This window comes from Camellia sinensis, chromosome 9, assembly GCF_055761805.1.
Source record: "Camellia sinensis isolate YWXY chromosome 9, ASM5576180v1, whole genome shotgun sequence".
NCBI lineage: Eukaryota > Viridiplantae > Streptophyta > Magnoliopsida > Ericales > Theaceae > Camellia > Camellia sinensis.
In genome coordinates this window covers 192,080,557-192,102,275 of record NC_138969.1, presented here as the reverse complement: position 1 = coordinate 192,102,275, position 21,719 = coordinate 192,080,557, and the positions used below count along the sequence as shown (strand labels likewise).

At 40.2% G+C, this 21,719-nt stretch overlaps 1 protein-coding gene across 1 annotated transcript; it reads right to left on the bottom strand.

Annotated features, from left to right (window-relative positions):
• Nucleotides 1–4,661: 4,661 nt before the first annotated feature.
• Nucleotides 4,662–5,375, bottom strand: LOC114289665 (uncharacterized). The gene is made up of 2 exons (XM_028233434.2): nucleotides 5,091–5,375; nucleotides 4,662–4,994 (listed from the first exon to the last, which is right to left on the bottom strand). Exons 1-2 carry the CDS (start codon nucleotides 5,373–5,375, stop codon nucleotides 4,662–4,664), a joined length of 618 nt encoding a protein of 205 aa, XP_028089235.2.
• Between the last annotated feature and the right edge of the window lie 16,344 nt (nucleotides 5,376–21,719).

Here is a 21,719-nt window from a genome sequence, read left to right as displayed (position 1 = left end):
GAGGCTGTAGGCAATGCACAAGTTCCCCCTCCTGTGGAAGTTGCAGCAGGTGATATAGCTGCTGAGGGTTTAGAGCCTTCACACCCTTCTGACTCTGTGCACTCCAGCTGCTCCTCTGTTGGCGGAGATGATTTCATACCTGAGACCCTTAGGGAAGATCGTAGCATGAGAGAGCCGCTCGAAGTTGTACCACCTCCTCTCAAAGTTGCATCTGGCGGTTCCTCCTAGTCTACCGAGTCTCCATTAAATCAGCAGACTCCACTTCCTGACGTCAAAGTGGCTGAGAGGAGTGTAGATGTAGCGGCTGCTGCCACTGTTCCTGCTGTGGCCCCCCTAAATTTGGACCAACTTGCAGAGGTAGTTATCACCTTAGCTGCCCACACTGTTACTGTTGTCGCTGGAACCTCTGACCCAGTTGCTTCGACAACCTCTGAACAACTGGCAGACTTGTACCCCACTCACTTCCCAAAAGTGCCAGCTGACCTTGGGCTGTCCTGGGATTTTTATACTAGGATGCATACCATTGTTGTTCCAAATCTGAATGTTGGAGATTATCAGATGGATGACCTTTTTTCAGAGCGACACAACGGTGCATGCAGTTTTGGCCTTTCTCGTCAGGGTAGTTCACCCCGTCGCTAGCCAACATCTACTCACTCTAATGTTGCTGGGCAATCATTTTCAAGAGAAGTGCGCCGCCCTCAGTCCTTTGGTCGCTCCATCAGTCTCCCACCAATGATTGAAATTGGCGGTGGTGTGAGAGAGTCCCCCCAGTCCTCAGAGAAAGTTTCCTTCCTAAGTTACTGGGTCTCTTCCGAAACTGCTTCCACTCTTGCTCGTACCGAAGCACTACATCCGGACACCTTTATTGCCTTTAATGTTCCTGGATCTATAGTACAGACGGGGTTGCTGGAGTCACTTGCCAGCTTTATTCGCGACCTTACTTCCAAGCAGATCGTGACGACTCCTAGTAAGTTCGTGGAGAGTGTCGAGGCCAATTTGAGCGGCTTTGAGAGGAATGGTTTGAACCTATCATAGATAAGGGACAGGCTTCAGGCGGTTGATAGTTTCCTTGAGCACGCCGACAATGTGGTGATAATTGCGTCCTTGGAGGAGACTATCAAGGAGTACGAAGGTGCCCTAGAGCAGCACCGGCAGAACCTGGCTCAATTTAAAGAGAAGGACTTTGCATTGGTTGCCCAATTGCCTCAAGATGTGACTTTGATGGACTCCCTCTTGAAGGGTTTGATTTGATTTGGTGTAACTCTGTGACTTTGTTATGATTTCTTCTATTTTCTCTTCTTTATTTTGTTGTTTCATCGCGCTTGGTGCGCCTTTTCTTTTCTTTTTCTCTCTCATAACTACTTTTCAAACATTGTAATCAATGTTCTGGAAGTTTGACCTTAATGGAAAGCATGGACGTTTTGGTAGTACTTTTGGATTTCATTTCATTGCTTTCTTTACATTGCTTTTACATGACTTCTAAAGATAAGCAAAGCTCTTGCAGTGAACAAACTTCATCATGACTAAGCCTTTATAAGTGTAAAATTTCACTAAGTATGGAAAACTTTCCTCAAACTAAGTGAATATAAGAGCAAAAGAGGTTTACTAAGGTACCGTTTGGTGACACTTACGTTTTCAGTTTTCTGTTTATATTTACAAAAATTTAAAAAACTCAAATAAAAACTTGTTTGGTAAATTTTTTATTTATAAATCAGTGGTCTCAGTTTATAAATTTGGCCAAAAAAATGTAAACTCAAAAAATGTGTTTCTGTTTTGAGTTTTGAGTTTTTTTTTTTTACCACCCAACACTAGCCACGACCCGCCACTATTTTCCACCACCACCCACCACCCACCCCCCACCACCACCACTCACCACCCACCCGCCACTACAACCGACCACCCCCCACCACAATCCACCTGCCACCCACTAACCACCACCAGCCACCGCCCACTTGCCACCCACTCGCCACCACCACCACCACCACCACCCACCACCCACCTGCCATCCACCCGCCACCAACCGTCACTACCATCCACCGCCCACCACCACCACCACCCGTCACCTACCCGCCACCACCACTCACCACCCACCTGCCACCACCATTCACCACCCGCCACCACCAGCCACCCACCACCACCAACCACCTGCCACCCAGCCACTACCACCACCCACCACCCACCTGCCACCACCACCCACCACCTACTCGCTACCACCCACCCACCCACCACCTGCCACCTAGCCGCCACCACCACCCACCACCGTCACCCACCCACCCACACACCCACCATCACCACCCGCCACCACCCACCATCCGCCATTCGCCTGCCACCACCACCCGCCACCACCACCACCACCACCCACTCGCTACCACCCACCATCTGCCACAGTCACCCACCCACCCACCACCACCACCCGCCACCACCCATCATCCGCCACCCACCTGCCACCACCACCCACCACCCGCCACCACCCACTTGCTATCACCCACCACCTGCCACCGTTACCCACCCACCCACCACCACCCACCACTACCCGCTACCCACCACCCATCGTCACCACTTTCCACCACCGTCTTCCGCCGCCACTTGCCACAACTTGCCATTTCTCACTCTTTTTTATATTTTTAAAATTTTTTAAACTTTTTGTCAATTACCAAATGCGTTTGTAGTTTATGCTTTTCTAAAAATAAACAAAACCAGTTTATAAAATTTTTATAAATATAAACTGAAAACGTAAACGTTACCAAACAGACCCTAAGTGTATGACTTTTTCTTTACACTTTGCTTTGGAAACATTAACAAAGACCCTTTACAACTCTTTTTCCTGAACAAAAGAAACTAAGGAAAATACTCTTTGACATACTTGGCATTAACAAGACCTGTCCTGAATCCATCGTCTACTCTTGTCAACTTGTAGTATCCACTGCTTCTTGCCTCAGTAACTTTGTAAGGGCCTTCCCATCTGGGTGAGAACTTGAGAATTGGCTGCCCCCGCATGATTGCATCCACTGTTTTCCATACTAAGTCCCCTTCCTTGAACTTTTTGTGTTGAATAGATTGATTGTAAGCACGGGCTATGGATTGATGATACTTTTCCATTGTCCGCAAGGCCTAATCTCTTCTTTCTTTAGCTGCCTCTATGTCATTCTTCCTGCTGTCTGGAACTAAGTGTGATGACATAGCCATTCTTGCTGAGGGTATTGCCAATTCAACTGGTAACATAGCTTCGGACCCATACACTAGGGAAAATGTGGTTGCCTGAGTTGGCTTTCTCTTTGCCATTCTATATGCCCAGAGTGCTACGGGGAGTTGTTCAGACCATGTGCCCCCTGCTTCATCCATCATTTTACTCAGTATTCGAATGAGGGTTTTGTTGGTCGCTTCAGCTTGTCCGTTCCCTTGGGGGTAGTGTGGACTAGACTTGTGGTACTTGATCTGGTAAGCATCTAGCAGTCTTCCAACATGGCGATTTACAAAAGGAGTTCCGTTGTCAGACAACATCACTTTGGGTATGCCAAACCTACAGATTATGTTTGCTCTGATGAAGTTGGCTACTCCTGCCTCATCTGTCTTCCTCATTGGTATAGCCTCTACCCATTTGGTGCTAACTTCGGTTGCTGCAAGTATCTATCTGTAGCCTTTGGATTGCTACGCTATAGGACCTACCAAGTCAAATGCCCAAGTATGGTACGGATAAGGAGTCTTGATGTTGTGCAGTTCAACTGTCGGTGCATGTATCAAATTCCCAAACTTCTGGCAGGATTGACATCTCCTCACAAAGTTTTTAGCATCTTCTTCCATTGTTGGCCAGTAGTAGCCGAGGTGAATGAGATGTCCATATAATCGCTGCCCTCCTTGATGATCTGTCTTGTGGGCTTCCCTCAGCACCTCATTTGCCTCATTTTTTGATAAGCACGCTAAAGGTTCCCCCTCAATGCTTCTTCGGTATAGCTTGCCTTGGTCAAGGAAGAAGTGGAGGGCTCGCCTCTTGACTCTGATTGTATCAGCTTTGTTCTCAGGCAGTGTGCCATTCCCAAGGTAGTCGATATATAGCTACCTCCATTCTTCACTGCTTAAGAAATAGGCTTCCTCTTCTTTAGGATGGGACAGACACTATGCACATTGCCTCTGCAACTCAGTACTTTCCTTTTCTATCTCTGGCCAGTAGTACCCTTGCCTCTGTATCCGTCTGTATAGACTGATATCTCCATCTCCACAAGACTTAGCATGGATTTGCTTAAGTCTATAGATTGCTTCTTGTTTACCAACGAACCTTGCCAGCAGTTTGTTGGGACGACAAAAATACAACTCTCCTCTGAGGAGCAGAAATTATGCAAGTTCTGCTAGTTTGATTATTCCCTGACCAGTTTTCAACTGTTGGATTATATCTGCTTTCCATCCCTCAGCATCTCGCTCTGCATGTTCGTCGGCTAGCACTGCGGGTGTTATTCTTTTCTCGATGACGATGGCTATACTATCATCTGGTATCTCCACCACCTTTACCTCCAATGTAGCCAAGGCATCGAGGAAACGATTGTGTGTACGAGGAGTATGCTGAATTTGGACATCATCAAACTGAGTAAGCAACCTTTGGACTACAGTGTGATATGGGGCTAACAGAGGCTTTTTCAAGGCTAAATCACCCATTGTTTGCTTGATAACTAACTTGGAGTCGCCCAGATTTTCAACTTGCGGAGGCCCTTCTTTTGGGCAACTATTAGACCCAATATCAAGGCCTCATATTCAGCCTCGTTGTTTGAACACTCAAAGTCAAGCTTATATGATAGATGAAACTTCTCTCCTTCTTGACTGGTTAGTGTTACACCAGCTCCACCTTTCCCAGCTCCGGAAGCTCCATCAAACTTGAAGTCCCAATAAGTCTCAATTGCAGCTACTGAAACATGGACTTCACCTGGTAGAGGTACCTCTACGAGTTCATGTTCACCAAATGGGAACTGGGCCAGTAAGTCTGTAAGTACTTGGCTCTTAATAGCCTTTGGAGTAACACAAGTGATATCATATTCTGCTAGAGTCAAGAGTCATCTTGCCATCCGCCCAGTCAGAACGGGCTTGCTCAGCAGGTAACGAACTGGATCACTCCAAGTCACAACCTGGATCGAATGTGCCAAAAAGTAGTGACGCAACTTCTGCATTGTGAAGATTAAGGCTAAACAATGCCTCTCAAATGGAGTATATCGCGACTCGGCACCATTGACTTTGCGACTGATGTAATAGACTGGCTTCTCAATTCCATCTATGTCTTGGACAAGTAGGGCTCCAATAGACCAAGGAGTAGAGGTCAGGTACAATAGCAGAGGTTTTTCAGGTTGTGGGGCAATCATTGTAAGTGGTGAGGTAAGTGTTTTCTTCACCATATCGAATGCCTGTTAGTGTTCTTGCAACCATTCAAACTTGTGATTCCCTTTTAACAGTGTCCTAACGGAAAAAGTTATCTCAGCAAGGGCTGGAATAAACCTCCTGACGTATGACACTTTACCTAGGAATTTCTTCAAAGCCTTTTGAGAGTGTTGCGGTGGCATCTCCATGATTGACTTGATCTTATCCTCATCTACTTCAATCCCACGCTGGTGTACAAGGAAGCAAAGGAACTTGCTGGCGGTAACTCCAAAGGCACACTTGAGAGGATTCATCTTGAGGCAGAATTTGCGGCAACGCCGAAAAACTTTTTCCAAGTCCCAAAGGTAGCGGTTTGCCTTAATAGACTTGACCACTAGATCATCCACATATACTTCCACTTCATGATACAACATGTCGTGGAACACTGCATTCATAGCTCATTGGTAGGTTACCCCCGCCTTTTTCAAACTGAAAGGCATCACCGTGTAGAAAAAATTTCCCAAGGGCGTTCTGGAAGCCGTTTTTTCTGCATCTTCAGGTGCCATTTTGATCTGGTTATAACCACTGAACCCATCCATGAAGGAGAACATCTGATGGCCCGCAGTTGAATCGACAAGTGTATCAATATGGGGTAATGGAAACTCATCTTTTGGGCAGGCCTTTTTCAGGTCGTGAAAGTCTACGCACACCCTGATATGACTGTTCTTCTTCTGCACGGAACAATATTTGCTAGCCAAGTTGGGTACTATATAGGCTCAATGAACTTGGCCCTCTACAACTTTTCTACCTCTACTTTAATCTTTGCTTCAAGATCAGGGTGATACTTTCGAGCGTACTGCTTGATTGGTTTAGAGTTGGGAAAATTATCCAGATGATGAGTGACAAGGGATGGGTCAAGACTAGGCATCTCGTCATATGTCCAAGCAAAGACATCACTATATTTCTTTAGTAGTGTTATCAATTCTGCCTTAGCTGCCGGAGCCATTATATCACTGACAAACGTCGGCTTACTCTGCCTAGGTAAGTCACTGAGGTTGACCTCAGCAAGTACCTCCTGCTGGGGTTTGGGCTTATCTTGCATGCATTTAGGGGTGGGCTCAGGTGTCTCCACCAACCCTTCTTGGGACTCATCATCGTCACATTTATTCGTCTCGGGGCCATCCTCCCAAGGTATGAAGTCTGGCCCCCAAGACCGTCATAGGTAGTAAACTATCTTGCCGCCCTCACTCACCTTGACAATCTTGGGCGGAGGACTTGTGGATTTGATGCTCCTTTTTTGTCCACTACTTTTTGGAGCAGCCTCTGCATCTTGAATGGCTTTCCACTTCTGTAATTTTACCCTTGCAATTTTACCAGTCCTTGGAGTTTCATCCGTTGACAACTTAGTAAAGAAAACTGTATCCGAATAGTGTGCCTCTTCCACTCCGAATGGCTTTTCAGATGCATTTATGGTAACTGTGCGCTTTCCCAACTTTGACTTCACACATTGATGATAACTGGACGGGATAGCCCCATATCGGTGCATCCAAGCTCTGGCAAGTATCATGTGGTAATTTGTATCTGCTTCAATCACATGGAACTTAGTCGCGGAACGGATCTCGCCAACTGCTAAGTCCACTACAACATGGCCCTTAGTTACTTTTTTCTCATCACCAAAACTCGTTACAGTAATGGGTTGGCGAACGATTCTGGACTCTAGGATACCAGCCTTTGCAAAGGTGTCGGCGGTAATGATGTTTATGGATGCCCCACCATCAAGGAAAGCACGCTTGAACTCTACGTCATTGATGTAAGTTGTGACAAAAAGAGGACGATTATGAGGAAATGGGTATGCTCTGTCTGCTTTTGAAAAAGTAATGGCCCCATAATCTTCCTGGATGCGCCAAGGCGCAAACTCCTTAGCCTCAGCAACTTCAGCATGGTGCACTTCGGAGAGGGCCTTTGTTGCTTCCATCCTGGCGACTTGGCTCAACCCCAGTTGGTCAAAGAAGGTGCGAAACTTAACAGAGTTTTGCAAGGCTTAAGCATGAGTATCCTTTGCGAATTTTGCCTCTGCAAGTACTGTTTCAGGGAGCTGGCTAGTTGCGATTTCTTCTAACTCATCATAGTAGGACGCCATGTGCACTTGATCGCGCATAGGCCCAAGATAACCAATCATGTATACGTTCTTTTCTTCTGTTTATGATTAGGATAGGGGTCCTTCCTTACATCACGATTACCGGCATCTTTGAACTTCAGCTCGTTTGCGTCAACTTTCTTCTTGAAGATACTTTTCAACGTCTAACAGTCCCTAGTAGGATGTCTGGTGGTTCTGTGATAGGCACAGTAATCTGGGCTTTCTTTGTCCTTCTTGGTTGGAGTGACATCAACTGGAGGTAAAATAAGTTCACCATCAGTGACCCATTCTTTAACCAAGGCCTTAACATTCTCAAGGCTACAAGGATATGGATTTTTGTCCTCATAACTCTTTCTCTTTCAAGAGGACGAGGCCTCTGCTTACGAGCGGCTCCCTCCTGTAGAGGCTACTGCAACAACTATACTACTGCAGGAGTAGGGATGGCTATCACGAGATCTGTGTAAGAGACCAGTGGTACTGAGGTTCCTAGCTGCCTCAACCAAGGCTAAAAAGGTAGGTAGATTATGGTTCACCAAGAAAATTTTGTAGTCTCGTATGGCACCCTCCACACATATGCTGACTAAGTGAGCCACATCTACAGGTTCATGACAGTCAATAGCCTTATCTTCGAGCCGCTTAACATAGTCCAGTATATTTTCACCTTCTTTTTGGACATCTCGCCCAAGTGTGAGGGTTGTAACTTTCTCTTGGACTTGGAAGAACTTCGTGTGGAACTTGTTCACCATCTCCTCCTAACTCTTGATCGAGTTGGGAGCCAAGTTCACATACCAGCTATAAACCCTTTTAGTAAGTGATTTGGAGAACTCCCGAAAGGCGTAGAGAGTGGTCACTGCCATGAACGCCAAGAATTTCAATGAACCTCACCACATGTTCTCTGGTATTGCCTTGTTTACCATCAAACTTAATAAACTTGGGCACTGTATATCCAGTTGGGTATGGCATGGTTAATATCTCCTGAGAGTATAGGGGCTTCACATCTGGGTCTGGGAGAGATAGCAGTTGTTTCTTGCTACGCTCTTGCTTCAGCATAGCTTGTACATCAGCTAGAGTAACAACGTGAGTGGGCTGGAATGGTCCAATCTACTCCTGAGTAACTGAACCAGCAGCCGTACCGTTCGCCTGAGGTACCACCAGAGGCACCTAAATCTACGCCCGAACCTTAGGGAATAAGTTAGGCACTGGGTTTGGGATTGCTACAGGCGAAGGTGCTTGCACTAGAGTTGGCCTAGAAGCCATGGCCATAATAGCCTCAGTGAGAGTTTGCAAAGTTGCCAGAATCTCCCTCTGCGTATCCTAGAGTGACTGAACTGCCTCAATCACAACATTATGGTCATGGTCCTCTGCATATGCTGCTCCGCCGTTGGAAGAGCCTTGTTGCCGTGAAGGTTGTTTAACTTCATCTTCTGCCATCTTTTCTAGCGAAGTGTATAAGCCACTGCGGGTATGAACCATCAACAAAGTAGCCTCCCCAACGGAGTCGCTAGAAAAAATGTAGAGGGTCAGAAATTAAACCCCAAACTAAGTATGGACCTAAGCACTGAGATCGCCCCAAAGAGGCGACCAAGGATAAGAAAGGAGCATGGGCCAAAGCCCAAGGGAAGTGGGCCAACAAGTGGGCCAAGGCAAGTCTGACCCACCAGGGCTCCAGATAGACTCCGCGAAGAAAAATGCCCAAGTCAAGTTGCAGAGGCAACACCTGCAGCGATGAAGTTGCCAAGGGAACATGTGCAGTGGTAAATGCCTCAGCACCGCCATTCCCAATATCTTCAGTTTCGCCGCCATCAGAAGTTGCTGAGGGAAAGAGAAAGTCGACGCAACTAAGTTATAGAGGCAACACTTGCGACGGCGAAGTTGTGGAGGCACTTTGTCTCAGCGCCGCCATTCCAAGTATCTTCGGTGCCGCTGCCATTACAAGTAATGTCGGTGCCATAACCATCTGGAGTTGTTGAGGAAAAGAGAAAGCCAAAACAACAAAGTTGCAAAGGCAATACTTGCAGCGCCCAAGTTGCAGAGGCATTCTGTCGGCGCCGCCATCTCTAATATCTTCGGTTCTACCATCTGAACTTGCCACGGGAAATGGCTACCGCAGCAACTACTACCACAGGAACTAAGTTGCAGAGGGGATGTTCTACCAAGGTGATAGCAGCCTTTGAGAGAGGCTTCCCTCTGCAAGTAGAGGCTGATGCTTGGCGCTGATAGCAGGTCCCAAGACATTACTAGCCTAGGGCTAATAGCAGGCCCCAAAGTTTATTGGTTGGAGCTGATAGCAGGCCTAGAGATACCAATTTACCGCGACAATCCCGCGAAGATGGGAGCAGGGTAGCCCGAACATAAGGGACTCCTCTCCTATTTACCCAGGTCATGGACCTGCCTTAGTCACACAGGTAAGACTAAGGAAGCCCCTTTGGGCTTGGTATTAAGGCACAGCATGGCCAATAGCAGGCTGGGCTGTGGCTTTCGCCCTGGGAAGTTGGGGAGTTTGTGGTTAGGTGGCTATGGGTGGAGGTTTCGCTGAGGTGAGCATGAATGTAGTCGATAGCAAACTAATGGAGTCGAGAGAATGCATGTACTGGCCAAATAGAACTGAAAAGGCAAGTGCAACGACAAGGTTCACCGCTGCAAGTGCACTTGTTGAGGTTCAAGCTGAGAAGGCAAGTATAAAGGTAAACATTCCTGCTGCAACTGCACTTGCTAAGGCTCAAAAGGGAGTTACAGCACCAAACACTCCCGTCACAACTACACTTGCTAAGGCTCAAAAAGGTAGTTGCGGAGGCAAACAAATAGTACACAGTACATGCAAAGGGACACGTGGCACCTTCAGCCTGGTGGCTCAAGGCAGAATATTCCATGTGATCATCTGGGACACATGTCTTCTCTCTATTTGGTCACTTGGTGTCCTCTTGGCACCAAGGAAAAGCCTATAAATAGGACTCATTTCCCAAGGTTCAACAGGAGGAATTTTGGGGATTGGGGGAGATGTTGCCCATTTTGGCACTGCCATACACTTCTCCTTGAGCTACTTGCTTCACCTTCACCCAGCTACACACTCTTCAATTCCCATACAGTTGCTGGCATTCATTCTTCAGCCACTTCCATCACTGTTGGACCATTAACATAGTTTAGCTTCTCTAATCACCTCTCTAACCTTGAACCCCCCCTACACATTCAGAGATGGAACAGTGGCAATTGACAATGAGCCTTTATTGGAACAACTTCGTTCTCTCTATAAATGCATTGATAAGGTATTATTATTATTATTTTTCAATTTTTTTATGCTATTAGTTTTTCTTCCTTGCCTCTTCTACTCTTTTGAGGTCTAGTTTAGTTAGAAATTGGAATGCAATAGTGCGCCTATATGTTATGAATTTTTGAATTGTTTATTTATTTATTTTGGGTAAATAAGCAATTTTATAACCAAACAAAAGAATAAACAATAAAGCTCACGACTAGTGTGTTTTGTTTATTACATTATGCGTGTGAAAGTGTGCGCGCGTGTGTGTTTTGTTCGGTGTTTTGGAAGCAAATGTGTGTTTAAACTACAAAGGAATCAATCTAAAACACACAAAATTTGATCTGATTTTTTCTGCAGAAAATAGAGAAGAAGAAGAGCCAAAACAGGGGAGAAGAGGGGTCTCTGTTAACAGCCCCTTTTGCAGATTTTTCTATTAACTTTTTAGCTTCCCTTACAAGCTTTATATATAAAATTATATCAACCCAAGTACCAATAAATCATCTGGACAAATTGCCACATACATTAACTCTAATTAACAAAACCCAACCCAACCCAAAACATAACTAGAATTAAATAAGCATAAGTGATTGTTTGGATACAAAATTAAACAAGCACATCATATCAACATTGCTCCCCCCTAATGTGCTGCTCCATAACTCCAAGTAACTCTCTGAAATGCTAGAACTTTTCTTTGGGAAGAGCCTTAGTGAATATATTTGCAATTTGTTGATCTGGCCTGCAAAATTTGAGCTGTACTTCACCTCCTTTAATTGTTTCCTGAATAAAATGATGTTTAATTGCAATATGACTGGTACAAATGTGAAATACAGGATTCTTAGCCATTGCAATGGCTGATTTGTTGTCACAAAAAATTTTTGTACTATCTTCTTGCTTTTCGCAAACATCTTCAAGTATTCTCCTTAACCAAATTGCTTAGAAAGTTGCCAAACCCACTGAAACATATTCAGCTTCTGCAGATGATTGTGCCACACTCTGTTGCTTCTTTGATGCCTAAGAAAATACTCTAGAACCCAAGGAAAATGCATACTCGGAGGTGCTTTTCATATCATCAGTACAGCCACCCCAATCACTATCACAAAAACCAAACAATTTCACAGTTGAATCTTTGCAATACTTGATATCATAGCTGGTTGTGCCTCAAACATATCTCAAAACTCGTTTTGCAGCACCAAGATGATTTTGGCTAGGATTATTCATAAATCTAGAAAACAAACTTACAGCATACATTATATCCGGCCTTGTAGCTATAAGATACAACAAATTTCCAACCAAGCTTCTATACAACGAACCGTCGACTTTTTTCTCACCATCTTCCTTTGTAAGTTTTTCATTCACAACTAGTGGTGTGGCCATGAGCTTACAACCACTCATTCCAAATTTCATTAAAATATTTTTAGCATATTTCTTTTGAGAAATAAATACTCCATCTTCAACTTGATAGATTTCAATTCCAAGAAAATGATTCAACAAACCCATGTCACTCATTTCATATCTTCTCATCATGTCATTTCTGAATTCTTCAATCATTATCTCATCATTACCGGAAAATAACAAATCATCATCATACAAAGCAACAATAAGAATTGACATACCTTGATTTTTCACATATAAGATTAGCTCACTCTTGCTCTTCTTGAAACCCTTGTTGATGAAATAGAAATCAATTTGGCTATACCATGCTCTTGGAGCTTGCTTTAGCCCATACAATGCTTTCTTCAATTTATACACCTTGTCTTCATCTCCTTTCATTAAAAACCCTTTGGATTATTCAACATATACTTCCTCTTTCAATTCTCCATTTAAAACACAAATTTAACATCAAGTTGATACAATGACCAACCTTTTGGGGATGCTAAAGCAATGAGAGCTTGAATGGTGTCAAGTCGTGCAACCGATGCAAATGTTTCTTGAAAATCGATTCCAGGCTGTTGTGTGTACCCTTTTATGACCAGTCTTGCCTTGTTTCTTTGGAATGAACCATCCGAATTTAACTTTACTTTATAAATTCACTTCACCCCAATGATTTCCTTGCCATGTGATCTTTCAACCAATTCCCATGTGTTGTTCTTCTCAATGACTTCAATTTTTTCTTCCATTGCTTTCTTCTATGCTTCCTCTTTAATTACTTCTTCAAAACTTCCAGGTTCCACTACACAAAAATTGCATCTAGCATACACATCACTCAAACTCCTTAATTTTTTGGAGTTGAGCTAGGTGAGGATGAAGTAGAATTTGAGCTTGAACTTGGAGAAGAGCTGGAAGATGATGATGAACCTGTCCTTGGTGAGAATTGGTGTGAATCTTCATCATTTTCATATTCATGTGTTGAATTTTCTTGCTCCTCATCAACTAGGACAGATTGCTTCTCAATTTTACCTTCTTTCCAATTCCATGAAGCATTCTCATCAAATAACACATCCCGGCTGATTATTATCTAATTTTTATTCAAGCTATACAATTGATAACCCTTGGATTTGCTGCTATATCCCACAAAGATACATTTCTCACTTGTTTCATCTAATTTGCTTCTTCTTTCCTTTGGAGTTTGAGCATAGCAAACACATCCAAATACTTTGAGATGCTTTACTGATGGCTTTCTCCCACTCCAAGCTTCTATGGGAGTTTCGTTCCAAACGGCTTTGGTAGGACACCTATTTATCAAGTACACTGCTGTGTAAACAGCTTCAACCCAAAAACTCTTTGGTAGCCCCTTTTCATGCATCATAGATTTGGCCATTTCCATCACGGTTTGATTTTTTCTTTCAGATACTCCATTTTGTTGTAGAGTATAACCCACTATTAGTTGCCTTTCTACACCTTCATTTTCACAAAATTTGTCAAACTCCTTAGAGTTGTATTCTTTTCCATTATCACTTCTCAAAGTCTTTATGTAGTGCCCACTTTGCTTTTCCACCATCCTCTTGAATCTCTTGAAAATAGTGAACACTTTGGATCTTTCCCTTATGAAATACACCCATGTCATCCTTGTATAGTCATCAATAAAGAGAATAAAGTACTTGTTTTGGGCATGGGAAGGAGTACTCTGACATTTCTTTGGCTCTCCATGCAACTCCTTTAGGAAAAGGTTGTCGATGATCATTTCAAAGTGCACACCCCTCACAAACATCATGTATTTCTTCAATACTTAGAAGTCCACGGACCATATTCTTTTGGTGAAGCACCTTAAGACTATGAAAATTCAAATGCCCAAGTTTTCTATGCCACAACCATGACTCATCATTCGTATGAGCTTTCAAAGCAACATTTCTAGCATAGTTGAATGTGAGTAGGAAGCTTCAATTCATTTCCATTTGAATTTTTGCTACCACTTGCTTTGCATTTATATCATGAATGGTGCAGCTGTTAACTTCAAAATGGACTGCATATCCATGTTCCACAAATTGTCTAACATTTAGCAAATTTTGCTCCAAGTCTGGAACAAGCAACACATCATGAATAAACTTAGTCCCCTTCTTTGTTTCAACTCTTATTGTTCCTTTTCCCTTTGTATTTACAACACTCCATTTTCCATTTTAACTTGAGAGCAAATTGAAGTGTCCATGTCCAAGAAAATAGACTTATCACTTGTAATATGATAACTACACCCACTATCAAGGTACCAAACATCATTTTTTTTGTTCTAAAGCTGCTTGACAAGCGTAAAATAAATTTCCTTCTCCATCTTTCTCCTCTGAAAAATTAGCTTGTTGATTGCTCTTGGCTTTGTAATCCTTTTGGAGGTGGCCAAAATTCTTGCATTTATAACATTGTGGTTTCCCTCGGAACCAACAATCCTTCTCTAGATGATTTCCCTTTTCACAAATTCTGCACTTTCTTGTATTTTCTTCCACACTTGAACTTCTATGAATGCTGCTTCTACCTCTTCCCCTTGATGAGTTTCTTCCTCTACATCTTCATCTTCCTTGTCTACCACCTCTTGATGATTCCCCTCTTGTTTGTTCATTACTTGATGATTCTCCATGACTTTTAGAATTTAAATTAACTTTTGATTGGAATGCACTCTCCAAAGGCTTCTCCAATTGTTTTAATAACCTTTGTTCATGAGCTTTCAAAGAACCCATCAATTCTTGGACACTCATTTCAGAGATATCCTTTGTCTCTTCAATTATTCCCACCATTGTGTTATATTTTTCTGGTAAACTAACCAGAATTTTCTCAACAATTCTCTTTTGTTCAACTCTTTCACCATATGATTTCATTTGATTGACAATCTCCATTAGTTTAGAGAAATAATCAGTTAAAGTTTCAGATTCTTTCATCTTCAAATATTTTAACTCCCTTCTAAGAGTTTGGAGTTTGATGATTCTTACCTTTTTGTCTCCTTGAAATTCTTGTTGTAAAATGTCCCATGCTTCGTTTGATTTCTTGGCTTCAATGATTCTTGGAAACAACTCATCAGAGAGTGCTTGTTGGATGAAGAAGAGTGCTTTAGCTTCCTTTTTCCTGGTTTCCTCTAGCTGTTGCTCTTGTGCTGAGGTTAATGTAGTTGTTGAATCGGGTTCATCATACCCATTTTGTATCAAATTCCATAAACCTTGGGACTGAAATAAGGTCTTCATCCTCACACACCAATAATCATAATTTTCTCCAGCAAAAATGGGATAGATGGTTGTTGGATACCTATACTTTGATTGCTTGAGTCAACCATGGAGATTTTCTGCAAAACCCATTTTTCTTCTTCACACACCTTCTATTTTCAGCCCTCTTTTTCGAATCCAAGCTTCCACTTCAAACTAGGCTCTGATACCACTTTATGTTGGGTGTTTTGGAAGCAAATGTGTGTTTAAATTGCAAAGGAATCAATCTAAAACACACAAAATCTGATCTGATTTTTTCTGCAGAAAATAGAGAAGAAGAGCCAAAACAGGGGAGAAGAGGGGTCTCTGTTAACATGTTTAAAAGATGCTCTCTAAAGGCTGTGTAATATTGTTGAAGCTTGTTTATCCTAAGTGATGTCTCTCATCAATGTCGAAGATTTGTATGGTTCTACATCTAAAGTCACCTAACCACCATATCTGAAGATATAGGAACCATGTTTTTTAAGTCTACAAATAATTAATTGAAATAAAAATTTAAAAAAAAATTACGGAAAGAAGCTGCTCATATATACATCATGTCGTTTTTATAAAATAAAGGAAGCAGTCAATGTTAAAACAAAATAATATATATAGCAGTGTGTATTATTTTCTAAATTTAGAAGGGAGCTATTTTTAGATTTTGTGCGTGGCCTTTTAATGTTAAAGTTAAAAATAATAAGCTTATTATTTACATCCATTTTGGTCATTGCTGTCACAACTCACCAAGCTAGTGATCTAGTTATCCATTTTTTGCATTGTAGTTTGTTGCTCTCTCTCTCTCTCTCTCTTCAAAATTTTTTTAAATCCCATTTGTACAGCGGCCACAATATTTGTTCCTTCCCATTCTCATTGGCTGCATGCCCTAGTTTCTTACCATGAGATGTTGTAGTGTTATAACTGGTTTGGCTGCTGTCCGTGGGTCACACCTAGTTTTTGACCCGAGCATAATTCTGGGGATACAGTGAATTGCCATGTTAAGGTGATCATTGCAAAGCTAGTTACTTTTTGTTAATCTCTATTCAGATAACTTCATGCTTGTGATCTTGAGAACAGTTCTGTATATTTGTTAAGTTTCTGATATTTGACTTTAAGTTTATTATAGAACTTTGCTACTATAATCTTGTTGAGAGCACAAAATTTTATTTTTTATTTATTATTATTTTTTTAAATTCTGTAATCAAATTTCTATCTGGCAGCCATGCTGCATGCTCTACCCAAGCCCCACATTAGCCGGAGCCTCAAGCACTGGGTCACCCCTTTTTAGCCATGCTAATGGACACTGTTTACCAATGCATATTAACATGTTGTATTGGCATGGGTAAGGGTGGTAAAATTTGAGGTGGGTCTATAGTGTCAGACCTCTGTTATCAGAATCTTACAATTTGCGATTTGATTCGCAATTTTTGCAAAATCAATACGAATCTATGGGTGAATCTATTTTGGAAGCGAATCTCTAGTGAATCGCGCGATTCACAATCGATTCACGATTCGATTCACTTTTTACAATTCATGCAATTCTTAAAACTATTGTATCCGACATATTTTTGTCTCTTTTTTTTCTCCATCTTCGTAGTGAAAATGACATAATACAACTTCTAATAGCATTTTATACCAAAATAACTAATATAAATACATGTTCTGTTGTTATTCTACTGATCATGGTGTTTTTAATAGGATCCAATCAGATTCAGTCAGACCCAACATGTTTTTAACTTTTTTTCTCAGTTTTTTCCTTAAAAAATGATAATATATCTTCTAAAGATGTTTAAGATTAAAGTAATTTACACCATAAATTATCTATTACTATTTTATTAAATTAAATATAGTTGAATATTATATGAGTGAGGTTAGTTATACTTTTTATAATGTTTTAGGCTTTAAATAAAATATCCTAAATAATTTTTTCTTATTATTTGGTCATTGTTAATTGGGAAAGTATGTATGCTTATTGTCCAAATATCAATATGGTTGTTAAATTATTATTACTTTAGAAATTGAGGGTTTATCTATATTTACTGTCTTTATTAAAAATGATTGATAAGAAATATCTAAAAAAAGGAAGGTAAGATGATGATCATAGGAACCTTTATTAATTTCTTGACTATTAAACTATGTAGTCATCATTCAAAACAACATTTTCGTTAATTTAAGTCTAAATATTTCATATTCATAAGATATATTTAACATCAAAGTGTATAGTTATATTTTCTAAGTAATTTAGAAAAAGTAATTGAATCTTTACTATTCACGATTCAAATCCTGATTTGACAACTATGCGTGAGACTAATCAAATTTGAAAATTTTGAATTTTTGGAAATTGAAATTAAAGAGCTGCATGATACAAAACGCGTAATATGTGTGAAGGGGAGCAAAGATTTAAAATAATAATAATTATTATTATGTTACCAAAGCGGATTTTGATGTTTAAATGGAGAAATGAAAAGTAAGACAGTTTATACAAGTGCTTTCAATTTAGTGTTTGGTGCATTTCTAATGCAAATACGTCTGTTAGATGTCGTCACGCCCCTAGGTGTTGTAGTTTGAACATAATATGAAGCTTTGAACAATTAGTTGGTTTGACTTGTAGGTCACAGAAGAGATTGAAGGGACATGGTTCAACACTGGAATCTCTGCAATGATGGAGTTCATTAATGCAGCATATAAGGTCTCTATTATCTATCTCTGTCATTTGGCTCCTTAACAAGCTCTTCTTCTTCTTGATATGGGCATGTGATTTACTGCAATTGGTACTTTCCCTAGGTGGTTGGTAATATGTTGGGATATTGATACAGTAACTTGTTTTACACTTTTAGTAGCATCCCATTGATAAATTAGTTGTACTGGAAGGTTTGTTTGCTTGAAGGTGTGAGACACTTCGCATCAGGAATATGGGGCATTCTAAAAACCATGGACACGGACACGTGACACGATACGGATGCGACATGGACACGCTGACACGTTAATTTCAAAAAATGCAGGACACAACACGTGGGGGACACGCATGAAATATATAAATATATCATTTAAAGATAATAAAAAATGCAATATGATACTAATTCCTATAAATTTATATGAGTTTTGTTTTATTATTGTATCTTAAGTTGTTTTGTTCAAACTTATAATTAGTTTCACATGTGTCTGATCGATAGACACGTGTGTTTAAACGATTGACACGTGTGCCTTCCAAGTGTCCAAAGAGTGTTTGGGTCTTTAAAAAAAATTAAAACTAGGACACGTTTTGAAGAGTGTCGGACACGTGTCCAAAGAGTGTCGGTGTCCGACACGGATACGTCACATTCTTAGAAGTGTCCATGCTTCTTATGCGCATTTAAATTATTCTAGAAGCGCAAAAGCAAAATAAAAAATGAAGAAGTAGGTGAAAGTGATCGCTGAAATGAAAGAGTTTGGGTTCTCAGTCTTATTGCTCTTGTTCACAACAATACCCTTTTGAAACATGCAATTCAACTTGACACTTCACCTCCCAACCCAAGGAACCCAAAAAAAAAAAAAAAAAATTAAAAAAGTCAAAAGAAAGTGAGAGTAAGGCTACTTATTACCTTTCCCTGTAAGCGGGAGTCTTCTTCATTGAGTACACACATTTTGAGAAAGAAAGCATCGTCTACATGTGAACTAGTTGCTTGTTTGGTAGTCTTGGTGTGCTCTACCATATGTTTGATTTGTTCACATTATTTAATGGCCTGAATTATGTTTTATTTGTCCATTAATTATATAATTTTTTTGGTAAATTATCTAATCAGTTTTATGCATTTTCGCATCTGTAGTGGGATAAACTTCCAAGGTCAGCCATTAAACCATTTGTTATTGCTTTCACCATATGCTCCTCACATAGCTGAGGAGCTTTGGTCTTGCCTAGGACACTCAAATTCATTGGCATACGAGCCTTTTCCAAAGGTACAGGCTTCTATTTTTCTTGAATTTAACATTGTGTGTGGTTCATCTTTCGCATCAAGTAAATCTCTGTGTGAGTGTGCGCATGTGCGCGCATGGGTGGGTGGGTGGAAAGAATGACTATGTCCCCTTGCTGCTTGTCTGGGTAGAAAGATTGACTATGCTTATGTGTCATAAAACATACTGTTTTATTCGATATTGCAGACCACGAGCTGAAAAAGATTTGTATTTTGAGTTCTTAAACATCTGTCAAGATGAAATTAGAGTGAATCTATAAAGTTGCACACAAGTCACATTTACTTCAATTTTATCTTGAAAGATCAAGTATGTTCAAAGTCATAAAATATTACTGTTTCATTCCATATTCCAGACCACGAGCTGAAAAAGATTTGTATTTTGAGTTCTTAAACATCTGTCAAGATGAAATTAGAGTGAATCTAGAAAGTTGCACACAAGTCACATTTACCTCAATTTCATGAAAGATCAAGTTTTTTGATTGTTTTTGTGACACCCCGAACGTTTAGTCAAGTCTAAATAAATATTTTTATTTATATATAATTATGGTTGCACGTGATGATAGATTATTAAATGAATAAATGTATAAATCTAAAATGGCGTTGGGTTATTAATTATGGATTATTATTTAAGGCTAAATTAACACAAATATAAAATTTATAATACAAATTAAAGTTAAAAAAAAAAAGGGAATAAATAATAATATTATAATAATAATAATAATAATGAGTGTGGTAGTAAAATAAATATTTAATTTTCTATTGATATATGATAGAATGTAATTTAATTAAGAATTAATTTAATTATATAGTAATATTAAGAATCTGGGCTAAAATGTAAATATCTTATATATCTAAGTTTTAATGAAGGAGATCGAAGTGGATTATGAAATTGGATTAGATCGCCACGCGTCTTCCTCGGGGCATTTCTACTTCGTTATAAATTGGTAAGAGCTGAACAGAAGCATAAGAATGATTGGAAATCAGTGAGGAAAGAAAGGAAAAAGAAAAGGAAAGAAAAGAGAGAGGGAGAGGTACGTAAATAAGTTGGGTTAGTGGAGTAAGGCTAAGGGTCACTATTAAGGTGAGTTATATTATACCTTGAGTTACCAAAATGTATTTTATTTATGTTTTGACTTACCAAAATCTATTTTATACAAGTTATATTTTATTAGTATATTAATAAAAGTTATGTTTTATAAAAGTTTCAGTTACGTGGTTTTATTTCTAAACACTATTTGCTTAAAAGGAAACCCATGAATATGTTTGTTTTTATTTTAAAGAATAATTGGCTATAACCTTATGTGAAAATATGTTTTGTGAATACCACCACGGGAGTCTCATGCCTTGGGGGACTTAAATAACCATTGGCTTAGTGATTGACCACTCTGTGGCCCAGTGTTTGTCATGGATCCATTGACCAGTATAGTGCTAGTCACTTGGTGATGTACCGTGGTTATAGTGATTATTTCAGTTTCTGACACTTAATTAAATTGTGTATTCAACTCAACTCAATTTATAATGTTTTAGTTTAAATAAATATCCATGGCCATTTTGTGCCCTCATAGTATAATATTTCTCACTCTGCTATGTGCTTATAGCTGTTACCCCTTTCAGGTGACGAGGTTTAGCGGGATCAAGATGGAAAATGAATCGCTATGTTATTTTTTTTTTTATTATTTTTTAAGATTTCTGTCTTCTATTATTAAACTCTTGTAATACAGTGAAGCTCCAATGACTATGTTTTATTACCTTTTAAGTAAACGGTTGGTATCCAGTTATTTATTTAATTTATTTAATTTATCTGCTTGCGTTGTAACTACAGAATTATCCGAATCACTTTATTTTATTTTATTTATCTTGTTATGACATTAAACCTTTGGGTACCGGGTTTGGGTCGTGACAAAAAGTGGTATCAGAGCAATGTTTGTTTTAAAAAAATAAAATAAATAAATAAAATATATATATATATATATATATATATATATATATAGTACAAGTTTTTAAAATTTTATATAATTTTCCAAAAAAAAAATGTATTAAACTTGCATTATTATGTGATATGTCTAACGCATATAAGTCATGTTATATATATGTCTAGGCTAAGTTTTCTTGTGTTGTAGGACATGGCAAACCTATTGGAGCTATTCTGGTATGAGCCCCCAGAAGCTCATCTCCTCCCGAACCAGTTAGAGGGCTGAGGTGACTCAGAGAGTCTGGTCAAGCAAGCCCATCCAACACTTGACCATCTCATGGAAAGATCCGTTTACTTACAGGCTGACCCTGATGAGGACTTATTATTCTGGAGACTTAGCCGAGATAGCAACCGCGAAAGGTACATAGGACCAACCCACGTTGTTGGTCTTGCTCCAGATATAGAACCACCACATTTTCTAGTCGCACCTCTACCCGTAGGCTTTGCAGAGAGGAGGGGACCTGCATATCCTAGT

Excerpts from the sequence above, each read along its gene's own strand:
- LOC114289665 (XM_028233434.2), bottom strand. The coding sequence starts at position 5,375 with ATGGTGAAGAAAACACTTACCTCACCACTTACAATGATTGCCCCACAA. Across the intron at positions 4,995-5,090 it reads TTGTGACTTGGAGTGATCCA|GCTATTAAGAGCCAAGTACT; the intron begins GTTCGTTACCTG and ends GTTACTCCAAAG.